This window comes from Marmota marmota, unplaced genomic scaffold (genome assembly GCF_001458135.2).
Source record: "Marmota marmota marmota unplaced genomic scaffold, marMar, whole genome shotgun sequence".
Taxonomy (NCBI): domain Eukaryota; kingdom Metazoa; phylum Chordata; class Mammalia; order Rodentia; family Sciuridae; genus Marmota; species Marmota marmota.
Genome location: NW_026000241.1, coordinates 9,636,694 through 9,651,861, shown reverse-complemented (window position 1 = coordinate 9,651,861; position 15,168 = coordinate 9,636,694). Strand labels below are relative to the sequence as shown.

At 37.6% G+C, this 15,168-nt stretch overlaps 1 protein-coding gene across 2 annotated transcripts in view; it reads left to right on the top strand.

Moving 5' to 3' along the window:
• Window positions 1-14,202, top strand: part of Sacm1l (SAC1 like phosphatidylinositide phosphatase) — a 53,040-nt gene extending 38,838 nt beyond the window's left edge. For both annotated transcript variants that reach the window (XM_015489381.2, XM_048795274.1), the window contains 9 exons: window positions 360-439; window positions 2,087-2,185; window positions 4,813-4,951; window positions 6,763-6,832; window positions 6,948-7,020; window positions 8,046-8,139; window positions 8,274-8,366; window positions 9,051-9,108; window positions 12,365-14,202. In XM_015489381.2, coding sequence (XP_015344867.1) covers window positions 360-439; window positions 2,087-2,185; window positions 4,813-4,951; window positions 6,763-6,832; window positions 6,948-7,020; window positions 8,046-8,139; window positions 8,274-8,366; window positions 9,051-9,108; window positions 12,365-12,501 — 843 coding nt within the window. In that variant the 3' untranslated portion in view covers window positions 12,502-14,202. The remainder of the gene's footprint in view (window positions 1-359; window positions 440-2,086; window positions 2,186-4,812; window positions 4,952-6,762; window positions 6,833-6,947; window positions 7,021-8,045; window positions 8,140-8,273; window positions 8,367-9,050; window positions 9,109-12,364) is intronic.
• The last annotated feature ends 966 nt before the right edge of the window (window positions 14,203-15,168 follow it).

Genomic DNA, 15,168 nt, shown 5'->3' with positions numbered 1-15,168 from the left:
TCAATTGCATATAGAGCTCTAATCCTAAAAAGGTTTGCCCTCCCTTTTGTGTTGTGGATATTGCAAATTGTGGCTTTACACATTGTGTTCCTAATAATACAGATTTACAGTTTTTATTCATTTTACTTTTAAATCCTGTAGAAAATTTTAAAATGGAGTTATAGAGCAAGATTACAATAATACTGGGTTTTATATTTGCCCTTGTATTTACCTTTACTTATTCTACAAAGTTAGTTCAGATAACTTCTAGGTTTGTTGTTTCTGTGCCAAAATGAGAACTTGAAGCATCCTTGTTATTCTTCTGATCTCTCTCTTTAAATAAACAAAGTTATTTATGGTGTTTTAAATTTTTTTTACAGGTAAACCAGAAGGGCTCAGAGAAACCACTTGAACAAACATTTGCAACAATGGTGTCTTCCTTGGGAAGTGGAATGATCAGGTACCTCACTCAGAATCTGTTGCTGGATTTCTCAGGTCCAATATGCATTTGCTGTGGCCAATAGGTCAGGAATTTCAGTCTTTTGTGATTGTTTGGTGTGTGGCCTCTGATGTTAAACACCATATTTTCTGGATCAGTTAAGCTTTTGCATGGTGACCTCATTTGGAACATTACCTATGCCTGTCCTAATACCAGGCAACAGTTGCAAATACTATGTATCCTTGTGAAAAGATGGGATCCTAAAACATCAGTTTCCCTGTGGAAAGGTACAAAGTAAGGCAGCCCATTTGGAGCTTCTCCCTAGGAAACTGGGTGGGTGGTGGGGGTATACAATAGTAAGAAGTGGTTACTAGCATTTGGGGAGAAATTGTATGGAAAAGTTTAAGTGTACACAAAGATGAATAATATAATGAATCTTGGGGAAGACCTTCAGGCTTTCCTGTCCAACTCAAAAGCTCTAGCAAATTCATCAGATCCTCGCTCCATCCATACTTCCACCTTTTGAGAGTAGAACCTGCCCAGACATGCTTTAGGAGACTCAAGAGAGGGGACTCCTATAACAAGGTGTGCCTGAGAATCTATACCAACAGACCCGATGATCGGAATCTCTGGGGTTGGAGTCCAGCTTATGTGTACTGGAAAAAGTTCATCTGTTGGCTCCTGTGTACACCCCTGGTTAGATCCCTGTGCCTATACAGTTTCCATAGGCATTTTTTGCCTCCAGAGTTGTCCTGAGAAATTTGGAGTTTTTAACAACAGCTAACTTTGAGAACTTGAGGTGTGAATTAAGAGTCTAGAGTCATGCCCTTTGGGCAATGTGAAGGTTGCCTACTGCTAAAGAACAAGCAACCCAAAGCTATTTATTTTGTGAACTCTAAAGACCACCAGACAGAGGAACATAATAAGATTGTATTTGAATTTTTAAAAAGTTGATAAATACATATTCTGGCAGGCAGGAAAATCAGTGAGTTGATTTAAATCTGCAGTCAAATGGTAGATTTGTTGTTGTCTCTAAGATGTCTCTTGTACTGGTAAACCTTTTAGTTGTTAAGCCAGTTATTACAATGAGTGAAGCAAGTGGATGAATATGGCCAGAAAAAGAAAAGTCGTATGGCCACACTTATGAAGACTACTAGGACTCATTTAGCAGTGGAAAGTTATTCTTTTGGAAACTGGATGAAAAATACCTAGATGTGTGAGGTGAAGTATCTCTAAGGGTTTCTTCCTAGAACTTGGAGAGAAGTAAAACTGCTCAACCATTGGGTTCAGAGTAAAATAATATGTTTAAAATAATTAATCATCAGAATATAACTCTGTAACTCATTCTTGGAAGACATAACTGATTTAAAACAAGGGTACAAGCCTAAGAATCCAAGTATGTTTAGATGCTAGTGAGCTATATAGATTCTTTTGGTTTGTTGGTTTTCTTTTTTTTCTAATTTCATTTTATTATGGTAGGAACACTTAATATGAGAACTACTTTAACAAAAATTTTAAGTGTACAATACAGTATTGTTGACGAGAGGTCCAGTGTTGTACAGTAGCACTTTCTAGTAGCACTTTCATTTTGCTTTACTAAAACATTATGCCTGCTTAGAAGGAAATTGAATGATTTCTTATCAATATCTGAATCTTTCCTTTTGCTAGATACATTGCCTTTGACTTCCATAAGGAATGTAAAAATATGAGATGGGATCGTCTAAGTATTTTATTGGATCAGGTAGCAGAAATTCAAGATGAATTAAGGTAAGCTATATTGTTTCCTTGTGGAGGTAAAAGGAATGAATGTATGTGTATATATACATATATATAATATCAATCATTTATTATATAATATCTAGTAGACTTACAAAGGAAGTTTCCTTAGTTGTCAGTGCTTTGTATACTATTTTATTTTGGTCCTTGAGTGTATTATTTTATTGTTTAAATTTTTTATTGGAAAGATGAGAATTGATGATTTAAAACTATTCCTAAATTCTTAAAAATGACCCATTTGGATATATTCATACTATAAATTATCTTCAACACATTTACAAGTTTTCACATAACTGATCTGGTTTACCACTGTTCTATATTCAGTTGTTTTCACTAAACATTCCATCATAGTTTTTTTGATTATTAGTCTGCATAGATTTTTTAATGTTAGTGTTAGTGGCTTTTCTGTATTCCGTTAGGTCTAACATGATTTGAAACAAATGTTTTCCTTTACATTAAACATCCAGTTCATTTCCTTTTCTCCTATCCTGAGCAAGCTACAGTGTGCCACTTGGGTTACATGTATATATAGATTTTTACTTCTGTTAAATCCCCCCTTCCCAAATTCTCAAGAGTAGGATTAATAAAGGTCTGAATATATTTGTGGTACTTTCTGTATGCATTTACTATATTATTTATCATGTTGGTTCACAGATTTACTGTATTCTATGCATATGTCTGTCTTCACTTATTTTAAAGGTAGAAGAAGGAATCTATAAATCATTCTATCATTTTATTCTGCCTCTGTGTGATAGTTCTAGACTCAGATATGCCTTTTAATTTTAACTACACAGGCATATAATAAAACTGCTGATAGACATTTTCTCAGTTTCTTTTTCCCTTGTTTTGTTGTTGTTATTGTTACTGCAGTGCTGGAGATGGGACCTAGGGCTTTGTGCATGCTTGGCAAGTGCTCTATCACTGAGCTGCATCCCTAGCCCTTGGTTTTTTAAAATATATTTTTATGTATATTAAGTAATCAAAAATAGTTCTACTTTTTTTTTTTTCTGTGAGATTTTTGTCACAAATATTGCTGATGTAGGGAGATTGACCTGTATTGTTGTTGGGCTATTAGAGATCAGTGAAAACATTGGCTGGGCCTGGCATCTTATTGGTGGGTGAGGTGTGGTTCCTTGGGTTCACCCATTAATTGCTGTTATACAAGAAAGTAAGAAAGTAGGAGGATTATACCAGAATCCATATCCATTGCCATTCACTGTGCCACTGAGACAGTAGTAGATTTTACCAGTGACTTTCAGATGACCTCTCAAGATAACTTTTTTTCCAGAGGCTTTTGTGATACTAGAAAGAATCTGGGCTTTCAGGTCTGATTTGTCTTGGTTTAAATCTCAGTTTGTCTCTCATTAGCCTTGTGACCTAGGCACCTGTTGGATATCTTTAAACTTTGGTTTTTCTGTTTGTAAAGTGGAGCTAAGGACACCTACCTCATAGATTTATTGTAGGGTTTACAAAATAATATTTACAAAAATCTAGCATTTATTTCTTAAGTACTAATGGGGTGCCATCACACACACAACATAGACACACACATACACACACACACACACACACACTCATGCATATGTATACATGTGTGCTAACTCTAAATCTGCCTCACTAGTCCTCCATGAATCTCATGTAGATTTAAACAGCTTTTAGGTCTTTATTACTAAGACCATGATTTCTATGTAGCCCTCGATTTATTGTATCTCCTCCCTTCTTTCAAGTTTTGGAGAATAATTTCAATACATTAATATCATCTAGTGTTCATGCTATGCCTCATACACTCTGATAAATACTTTTGTGTGTGTGTGCGTGTGTTATGAATTATCTCATTCAAACTTTAAAGCAGTCTAATTGAAGGTACTATTGCCTCCATTTTGTGGATAAAAATACATTATTTGAAGTTACAAAATTAGGTATTTGCTGTGGTGCTAAGGCTAGCAAACAGATTATTTACTGCCAGACTCCCTTTTCTTAACCATCACACTGAGTGTTGTCAGATTTTTGAATTCCTATCTGGGTAGTTAAATAGAGAAAGGGAAGCAAATTTTTCAAATCATACTTGATTATACTTTTTATATTTTGTACTATTTGCATGTTATCCATTTAAAAAGAAGAAAAAAATGCCTATATAGTATGTAGATCCACCCTTGCTTCATAGATTCTGATTCAGTTGATCTAAAAAGCAGGAATTTTTACTTTTAACCAGAAACCCAGTGGAGTCTGATATGGATTATACAGGGACCATGAAACCCTGATATAAAGGGACTTAGTTGAAATAATAATGTTAAAGGAACCTCTTCTGACCTTGGGAAAAATGATTGATGTGCATAGCAATCTATATAATACTCCCAAGTCTACTTTTTCACTTCTCTTAGATGCAGTGACCTCTGATGTGCACATCTTTTTTGGATAGGGGGCTGTGTGGCCTCGGCCATTCAAACTGCTATTTGATCTAGAATAATGAAATATGCCTGACCATGCATTCCTGTCAGACTTTTTAATTCATAACTTTTAGTAATGTCACTGAAATGAGACCCATGTTCTAAAACAGTTATACCATTAGTAGATTTGACCTACTTTGGTATGAGAGTGTTTATACAAATATGTTTTAGTTATTTTCTAGTAGACTCTGCCGGCAAAGTGGTGGCAAACCAGGAAGGCGTGTTCCGCAGCAATTGCATGGATTGTCTAGATAGAACCAATGTGATCCAGAGTTTGTTAGCTCGTCGGTCTCTTCAGGCCCAGCTTCAGGTGTGAATTCTTTTTTTCTTTTTTTCCCTCTCTTATTGAAAAACAATATAACAGAAAATTTAAAGAACCTTCATTTTTGAAAACCCCAAATAATGATTCACATTGCCCTCACTCTAAACTAAACTTTTAATGTTTGTGTCTTGCCCTCACTGGTGTGCACATTTTCTATAATGGTTGTCAGTGTGTGTGTGTGTGTGTGTGTGTGTGTGTGTATATATATATATATGTGCACAATTTTTAATATTACTGTTTTCCTTTAGTATTTACTAAGCCAGTTAAGTTGCTATATTTTTGGCTTTTAAAAAACACTGAAGAAAATATATCTGTTCTTGTTATTATTGTCAACTTAAACTATTTCCTTTGGGTTAGTTCCAAGAAGTGAAATTACTGGATTAAGCTGATGTCAGCAATAAATAAGTGAATTCATTTCATTGAACTTGTGCCAGTGTTAGCTAGTTTTATTTAAAACAACTTTTTTTTCTCTCTCTTTTAATTCTACAAAGTAGTTCTTCCAAGTTGTTCTCATTTGCATCTCTTGTATTACTAGCAAGGGATATTAACTCTTGGCCAAAAAGTTTCTGATACAATTTTGCTTTACCACTAAGATTATACTAATGTGAAAAATAGATAAAAATTTCTTTTTCTGTTATATTTGCAATTAAAAATTTGTAGCACCCAGGTTTCTAAATAACATTGGCATTTGTTGGGTGGGACAAAGTTTATCCCAAATGATTTCCTGCCTAGGTAGTTAGTATGTATTCAGTTTTATTTCTGACTATTATATGATACCCAGGAGGAAATTATGAAGGTAAAATACCTCCTTTAGAATGAATGATTCTTGAATCCTACAGTAACACATGTCATAGGAGTGAGTTCCCTATTTAGGAAGTCTCTAATTTGTATTGTACTATGTCCTTGTCCTTATGAAAATTTTCAGTAGAAACAGTGTTAGGAATGGTTTGGTTCCATGGCTGATTTACCAAAACCTATTTAAATAGATTCTTCAGCCTTAAGTCTTTTACGTTCTAAACCTGACAAACCTTCAGGACTGTGTTGGTAGGAGTTTCTCTAGCAGCATTACATTATTGTGGGGGCTCTCCAGTTGTGCTTTCCTCCTTCCACTGAAGGCAGTGTTTTTACCAGCTATAAGCCATTGAGGGTGGCTCCTGATGTGTCTGAGGGTAGAGTGATCCATTCTCGGTGAGAGGTAGTGAGCTATCATTTGAGGTAAGAAAAAAAGATGGTGGTTCCCAGAGAGTTGGTGGCCTGAGACCAAGGCCACGGCAGGACTTCCTAATCTGTGGTCAGTGGACGTCACAGAGGAGTCCATAGAGGGGATTCAAGAACCCACTGACTCCTATGGTTTGGGGATGGTAGATGTGTAGCATTTATCAGGTTCTCACATGTGCCTGGAATAGAGGGTAGGCTATAGTGAGTCCGGAGTGAAAGCGTCTGGGGATGGTGAACTAGGAGAGGGCAGAGGAGTAAAGCAGTAGAAGGTTAGAATGGGAGGGAAGGAGGAAGTAGTGGCTCAGATCCCACAGCAGCTTTCAGTCTTACTCATGCCCTTCTCCCTGAATATGCTCCTGCTACTTTCTCTGTGATTCTGGGGCTCAAAGGAGCCCCCAAGAGAGTCTTTGCAGTTTGCCCTGGCTGAGAAAGGTTTCTGGTACTTGGGATGCATCTCTGTCTTACAACCAACAGCCAGGATCCATTTGATAGGATTTCAGGACTGTCTCTGCCTTTTCTTCTTAAATCTTATGTCTGCTGAAATCTATTCCACATAAATACGGGTGTGGTTCTTATTCTAGAGACTAGGCGTTTTGCACGTGGGACAAAAGCTTGAAGAACAAGATGAATTTGAGAAGATTTATAAAAATGGCAAGTAATTTCTTTAATTGAGTCATAGTTGCTCAAATTTCAAAATAAATGTTTTGGATTCAGAGATTTGGTTGTCACTTTTATCATATCAGCTGCTTTGTACTTTTTGTCACAGCCTGGGCTGACAACGCAAATGCTTGTGCCAAACAATATGCAGGAACCGGTGCCTTGAAGACTGACTTTACCAGGTAAGCCGCACTTCTGAAATGGCATTGCTCATCATAGTCCTGGTGACGTTTAGAGTCCTGTGGGAAACTTTTGGGGAACGGCAGCTACAGCAGCCAAACACCAGTACCTAGTACTCACTTTGGCACCTGTTGTGTCGGGGTTAATGGGAGATAAGGCCCAAACACTGGTAGGTTCTTAGCCTCCCTGGAGGATTCTGATGCACAGGGTGTGTTGAGAACACAGCTCTGCAGTGCTTCTCAGCCTTCATCGTGCACTCGAATCACTCACCTGATTCTGCAAATCTGAGGTGTGCCTGAGAGTTGTAGCTCTAAAAAGCTTCCAGGTGATGTTGATGCTGCTTTCAGGGACCGCACTTGATGGTGAGGAGTTATAACATTTCGAATACATTACAAATGCATTTGGGTCTTTTCTGCTGTAGTGCATGTTTTCCCTGGGAGCAAAATGCAGTTTCTAGTCTCTTTGCTGTTTCATACCACTTTACCTGGGCTGTAGGACTGTCTTCATATTTCTTGTTTTTGCAGCTGGGACTGTTCCTTCTTGTGCCTACTTTAGTGATATTTTAGGAAAAGAATTCAGTTGGTCTTCTATATCCACGGGTTCTAAATATGTGAATTCAACCAACCACAGATTGAAAATAGGAAAAAAAAAAGTTCTGAGCATGTTCAGACTTTTTTTCCTTGTCATTATTCCCTAGACAATATAGTATAACAACTATTTATTTATCCAGAAATGACTTAAAGTGTAGGGAAGGATGTATGTAGGGCATATGCAAATACTATGCCTTTTTATATAAAGAACTTGAGCATCTGCAGACTTTGATATCTGCTGGGATCCCCCGTGGATACTGAGGTACAACTGTATGTATTTCTTAGACTTGCTAGTGACTTCTTTGTGAAATTTCTATATTTTCAGTAATGAGTTTTAACATATTTGTAACTCACTTGGTTTCATGACATATGACCTTAAAGCAGTGTAAGAATTTAGTGTGTAAGTATGTAATTTAAAACTGACCTTTTATAACCAGAACTGGGAAGAGAACTCAGTTGGGACTCATAATGGATGGTTGGAATTCACTCAAACGATATTACAAGAACAACTTTTCTGATGGATTTAGACAAGTAAGTTTCTAGTTGATGCTTTCTTTGTTCATTGGATGGTAGTAGTTTTGCATTATTACCCAATAATAATAATAAAATAATAATAATATCACATTGAGTTTGGGAAGTTTCTAATTTCCTTCTCTCTATTCTAGGATTCCATAGACTTATTTCTTGGGAACTATTCAGTGGATGAATTAGAGTCTCATAGTCCTTTAAGTGTTCCAAAGGACTGGAAATTCCTGGCTGTAAGCAACTTTTATGTTTTTCAAGTTTTTAAAGCATTGTTTCTGAAGGGTAGATGGTACCAATTCCCCTTGACTAAAAACAGTGCATGCTATCATTCTAAATGGAATATAAATACTTAGGATTCCCTAAAGAGAAGATTACAGTGCAAAGTAAAGTAATTGAGCATTTGTTTTCTTTCCCTGATACTCCCTTGCACATCCATTTTGTGTGGGAACACATAAGCAAAGGAATGTGGAGGATTCCTTGTTCAGGAAGACTGCAGTCCTCTTAGAACTGAGGAATTGCCAGAGATACAAACTTGTAACAATGGAAGGCAAAGTATGCTTTTAGCACTTCTCTTGTTTTTTACCTCTGTTTGCCAAACTTTGCAAGAGCCTCTCATGCTATTGGGCAAAGTACCCTGGGATGGAGGGGAGGCCTGGTAACCTAGATTCTCATTTGGGAGACTTCCTTCTGCTTGGCATGCCTTCATTTGGAGCAGAGATATGCTTCCACTGATTTTGTAACAACCAATGTTGCCTTGGAGTTGTGATTGAACCCCTAAATAAGGGGTCTGTTTAAAAAAAGAAAGATATTATGTATTATCAGCCTGCAAAAGAGTTTTATTCTTTTTCCAAACAAAACAAGCACAACTGATGTTGCAAACCTTGAATGACGGTGTCTCTTTCTATTATCTTTTCCAGTTGCCTATTATTATGGTTGTTGCCTTTTCGATGTGCATTATCTGTTTGCTTATGGCTGGTAAGTCTGTTCTTATTTTATATTCTTATATTTTTTATTTCTTAGAATGTTGAACTTATACATCTTGAATTTTTTAGTTCATTCAACATTTAATGTTTACCTTTTTAAATTGAGGGAGAATGGAGTAGGTGAGACTAGTTGTTTTGATGTTATAAGAAGAAAAAATATATGGTAGTTTAAATTAATTCAGTTTTGTTTGTTTTTGTGGTGCTAGGGGTCAAACCCAGTGCTTTGCGCATGGCTAGGCAAATGTTCTACCACTGAGATACACCCTCAGCCCGTGTAATTTTTTATTTTTGTTTTTTATTATATGTAGTACTGGGAATTGAACCCAGAGCCTCACCCATACATTCTACCATTGAGCTATATCGCCAGTCCTGTTTGGTTTTATCCTTAAGATTTTGATAACTTTTCTTATTACCAAAGTAATACATAATAAGTATAGAAAATAGTTAGGTAAAAAAAAGAAAAATATTATCCTGCCTTCCAGAGAGAAGTTAACCACTCAACATTTTGATGTTTTATTTTTTGTGTTTTTCTTTTGATACTGGGGATTGAATATAAGGGTATTTTACCACTGAGCTACATCCCCAACCCTTTTAATTTTTTATTTTGAGACAGGGTCTCACTAAGTTGCTGAGGCAGGCCTCAAACTTATAATCCTCCTGCTTTAACCTCCCATATTGTTGGGATTATAGGCATGTGCCACCATGCCTGGCTTGATGTTTTATCTTTATAAATATGTGAATATTTTTTGTAAGAGAGATAGTATGCATTTTTGTAATCTTATTTTTGCACTGAGCAATAGGAGTATTCTCATGTTCTTCACTTTTAATGGCTTCATTTGTGGTTGTATAATTATTGAACCAGGCACTTATCATTGGACAAATAAACATTATTAATAGATTAAAGATATTACTTACCATTAAATTTTAAAAGATTAGGAGTAAAATTACCTAAGAATCTGAACTGAAAGGTCTTTGTTTTCTTTTTCTTTTGTGCTTAGTATTTTCTCATGTTAATAATCATTTAAGCTTAAGTGAAAGGCTTGCATTATGTACTTGTGCTTTGGGCTGAATCCGACTTTGGTATGTCATACCTCTAAGGCACAAGTTCAGGCACTCTGGGAAGAGAGGCCCCTTCAGTTGTCGGCCTCCAGCCTTGTTTGTCTGTCTGAATCCCATTTACTTGGGCACCACTCAGATGCCCCCTCTGACAGTGTCCCTGAGACCTCCACAGAAGTTATCTTTCCTTCTCTGGATTTCCATAGCACTCTCAATACCTCTCTTCCAGCACTCTCCTCTTTGAACTCATAAATACCTAGGGTTTTACTCTAGAGGTAAAATCCCTCTTTAGAGTGTTGGGCAGAACCAGTGTGTATTTCTTTATGGCAATCATATGTATACTTGTTTGTCTTTTTCATTGGGTCAGCAACTTTTTTTTTTTTTTTTTTTGGTACTGGAAATTAAACCAGGGGCTGTTAACTACTGAAGCACATCCCCGGCCCTTTTTTGTATTTTATTTAGAGACAGGGTCTCACTGAGTTGCTGAGGCTGGCTTTGAACTCACAATCCTCTTGCCTCAGCCTCCTGGCCTCTGGGATTACAGGCATGTGCCACTGTGCCCAGCCAGATCAGCAACTTTCTGAGGGCAGAGAATATGTCTTACTGTTTCATTTCCAATATTGAAGATGTAGTAAGCCCTCAGATGTATGCAGAACTAAGGATTTATTCAACTACCATCCCCACCTCCACTGCTGTTTCTGGCAGTTTCTTGAGGGGGAGGCTCAGTGCCTATTCATCTCTGTGTTCCCTTCCTGTTACACATGGCAGACTGTCACCACTGGAGTGATGGGTAGGCGGAAGGAACCATCCTGTTTATCACTCTAGTTAACACGCTTTTTCTGTAAAGAGCCAGATAGTAAATATTTTTGTCCTTATGGATTACATGCTGTCTCTGTCATATACTCTTTGTTTTTGTTTTTATAGCCCTTTAAAATCAAAACCCATTCTTAGCTCACAGGATAAAAATAGGTTGAGGGCATAGGAATTACCTCTGGCATCACTACAAGTCTTATGTCAGGTTTTATGACAAGAAGGAAGAGGACAGAATGATCTAGAGCCAGCAACCAAAGGCTGGTTCATTCACCCACTAGATCCTGGCTTCTTTCTTAAAAACAATGCCCACTGGAAGCCTTTTCCTGGGAGCCACTCCACTGTCAGTCAGTCTTGTTTTGTTTAGTGTGCCATTTTACATAAAGAACCTTGAGAGCAGTGGGAAAGTTAACACCAAGAGCTCAGCTTGCAGAAGAGGAGAACTCTTTGGGGGAATGTCCAACAGCTTCTGAGCAGCTGCCTTTCTTCTTTTGTCAAGAATTGTTAAGCTTAGGGCTGTGAAAATTATGAGTATATGAGTTTTGGGGTATATTTAGCAAAACGAGATCGGGTACTGTAGATGGTAACATCTCATGTCAGTTAATTGCTGTAAATAATGAACTTTGACATATTTGGGCATGCTGATGGTGTCTGATCTCTAGCCCCTGCTGTGGTTTTCAAGGGCATGAAAAACAAGTGCAGCACAAACTCTGCCAGCATGGAAGGGGAGAGTCCAGATGTTGGCCTTCCTTGTCGGCCTCTGCTTGTGTTGCACTGTCTGCAGATGAGGCCAGTACAGTTGTAGGAGAGAAGTGACCCCAAGCTCAACTGTTCAAGGAGTAAAATGAAATAGATCTTTGCCTACTGGCTTGCTACTATATCCTTCATGAACTCCAGACTTTGAAAAATGCCACCAGTAGAGTTGTGCTAAATATTATTAAAATATGTTGTTATGTTTTGTGTTATATATTTGAATATATCCTATGTCTGAAACATATTTTATAAATATGTGTATTTTAGTAGTTTCTTATAGTATTAAAGTTTGTAATCTCAGAATTATCATTTATCATTTGTGAGATATAATGTGAAAGAGTTTAATCCAGTGGTTCTCAGAGTATGGCATCAGCATCATCTGGGAACTTGTTAGAAGTATAAATTCTTAGAGCCCAGGAGTTGATAGTTCATCAAGGCCTGCAGAAGATTCTAGTACTAATGAGAGTTTGAGAACTGCTGGTTTAAACCTTAATTAAGAGGTTTATACATTTTTCCTGAGGATGGGCTGATAAGCTTTAATGTTGTGAGGACATACTAGACACCTTACTCCTGGATTTGATTTCAGTGAGCGACTTTATTTATCAACTTTTTTTTTTTTTCATCAACAGGTGACACTTGGACAGAAACACTGGCTTATGTACTTTTCTGGGGAGTTGCAAGCATTGGAACATTTTTTATTATTCTTTATAATGGCAAAGATTTTGTTGATGCTCCTAGATTGGTCCAGAAAGAAAAGATAGACTGAATTTGTGTTTGTGGAAAGCGGCTTGGCTTGGAAGATTCCATGATACAGAACTGGAGTCTTTACTGACCCGCTTTCCACATCAGCTGCTGTCTTTTTAAAGCCTTTATCCAAAAGCACCTCTTGTGCTCTGTGTGGAATGATGACTTAGAATTGATCAGATGTTACTGCCTTGATGATCTCTTTGCTGTTGGGATGGTTATATTTATAATTTGAAGCTATATTATAATTGAAAAATAACCTGAATTCAGCTCACAGAAAAGAAGGACTCGACTCATTGTCAAGTTAATCAGCTGTTGCAGATGATTAATATATTTTTAAAAATTAGCTTCTTTCATTATTTAAAACAGTAAAATTATTTTTCTAGCTGTTTTGTTATTGTCATTGTAGGTGCAGTCACCATTAGCAAGATACTTTGCCTCACCTTTGGACTTTTCTTCAAAGTTTAATAATGAGCTAACTCTACCATGTCTATAAAATGTAAGTCTCTTACTTACATCAGATAGCTTCATGATATAGTCTGTGACTTCACAGGAAGGTGGAGGAGGATGGGGTCTGGGTTCTTCAGTTTCCGGTGGGCTGCCTCGGCCTCAGTCAGCTTGAGCTACTGCAGTGCACCAGCAGTTTACGTGTAATGAAGGGTCAAGACAGACTTCTGTCTTCTTTACCAGTTGTGAATGGAATCAAAGAATGGAAAGTCTCTTTCTTATGCTAAAGGTCCAAAGCCTCTACTTTTTAAGGATTGCCCCATTGTAGGAAATACCCTTGACTAGCCAGCTGCTTCCTCCTGTACATTTTGATTTCTTTGGGGGTTATTCATTGAGACCCAGAGGCCTCTGAGGGGGTGTCGTGCTAGATCTGATATTGCACTTGGGGCAACAGCTGCTTTTCCACGCATGTTATTGCTTTTCTCTCTGTCACATTTTTTGTTGGCTATCAATAAGTGTGTCTAAAATTTAGTGCTTCCAGGTAGTTATAGTTCTCCAAATCAAGGACCAACTTCAACTTCAATTCATGTGCAAAAACAAACCTGAAAAATATGCTTCAGAAGCTGTGCATAGTTGTAATTGTAAGTCAGATTGTATATTCAAATTGTAATTATGAGGTTTAGATAATAGTATAGTATGTAAGGTAGTGTAATTACCACTATTTTGAAATAATTCGATTAAACACTGCTACAATATTTCAGTGTTTTGCTTGAAAATATGTACAGGTTTTTTCCTTATGTTGTCCTTAAATATTTCTAAAAGCGCCTTTATTTTAGCATTATCTTTTTCAACATAATCTTTTATAAACATTAATAAGAATTGTTGCTTTTAGAAACTCTGAAAGAAATAATAGCTGGGAAAATTCTGTGTAGCTTAAAATCAGTCATTAAAACTCACAGTAGGGTAAGTAGATAGAGCCACCTATTCCTAACATGTAAATAAGCATAATTTGTTCCAAAGATGGAATATTGACACATAGCTCATGTCTACTGTAATATATTATCCAAATGCTACTGGGCATTTCACAGTAATGATGTGAAACCAACTGCATCAAAGACCAAATCTGAACCGCTAATGTGGCTGCTTTGCAGGGAATGGACTTATTGGTATGTTAGGTCATAAGCTATCAATATTTCAGAACCCTGCAATGATTTTATTTCTTAATTCATGTACTGTACATCCATAAGTGAAAATAAAATGTCATATTCTTTTCTAACTACTGTTGGTTTTGTTTTTTCCTATACTTTATCTTGAAGATGAGTTTTTCTAACTTTTTTTTTTTTTAATCTCAAAGCAATGCATGATCATTATGGAAAATTTAGACAATATAAGTAAACAGAGTCAATAGCTTCTGAGATCCTGTTTTCCATTTACCTTTGCCGCAGTCTGGCTGGGCACAATCAGGAGCCACTTGTCAAAAGAAACTAACTTTATTTTTAGAACCACACACGCCAAACAAAACAGCCTCTCAGGAAAAACCCTCAGAGCCTCAACTGTCACCACCGGCTTTCCACAAGCCTCTCTCTCCCACACAAGCTTCTCTCCACCTCCCACAATCCTCCTGCTCTTGAGGCCGATTGGCTGGGTCACGTGGGCGGAGCCAAAAAAGTCCCCCAATGAGCAGCTCCATGGTCTGAAAGGGCAGGGAAACAGCCCAATGAGCATCACCGCAGAGGAGCCAATCAGCTAGATGTTGCTGGGGCCACTGTGAGCCAATCATCAGCCGGCAGCTGGAAGTTTGCTGGGGCCCCTTCGGCTGTGGCTCTCAACATCTCCCCCTCTCTGTTTAAACAAAAAGCATGTGGCTTAGGGACCGTGCCTGCCTTAGGTTGTCCAATAGTACATATGGTCCTTACCCGTTAGGTTGGTACCATTGCAATTGGATCTTACCCGTCATTGACTACCGGTCCAATATACAGCCACACCTGTGGAGAGGTCTTTGTACCAGCGGGGGGGTGAGGTTCTTTGCCTCACCTCTGTTGGCCCCCAAATTTTAGCTGGACAATCATGACAAGCAGAAGGGAGGAAGATACACCAAGCCAATTGACGGCTCCTTTTGGAAAAATTGTACCACCGATGACATCATCAGCAAAAATACCCCAACACTACCACAAGTCGCTGCACCAACAGATAGTCCACAATGCATACAGGTGAGTTCACAATGTGTCCAGGCAAGTTCTGC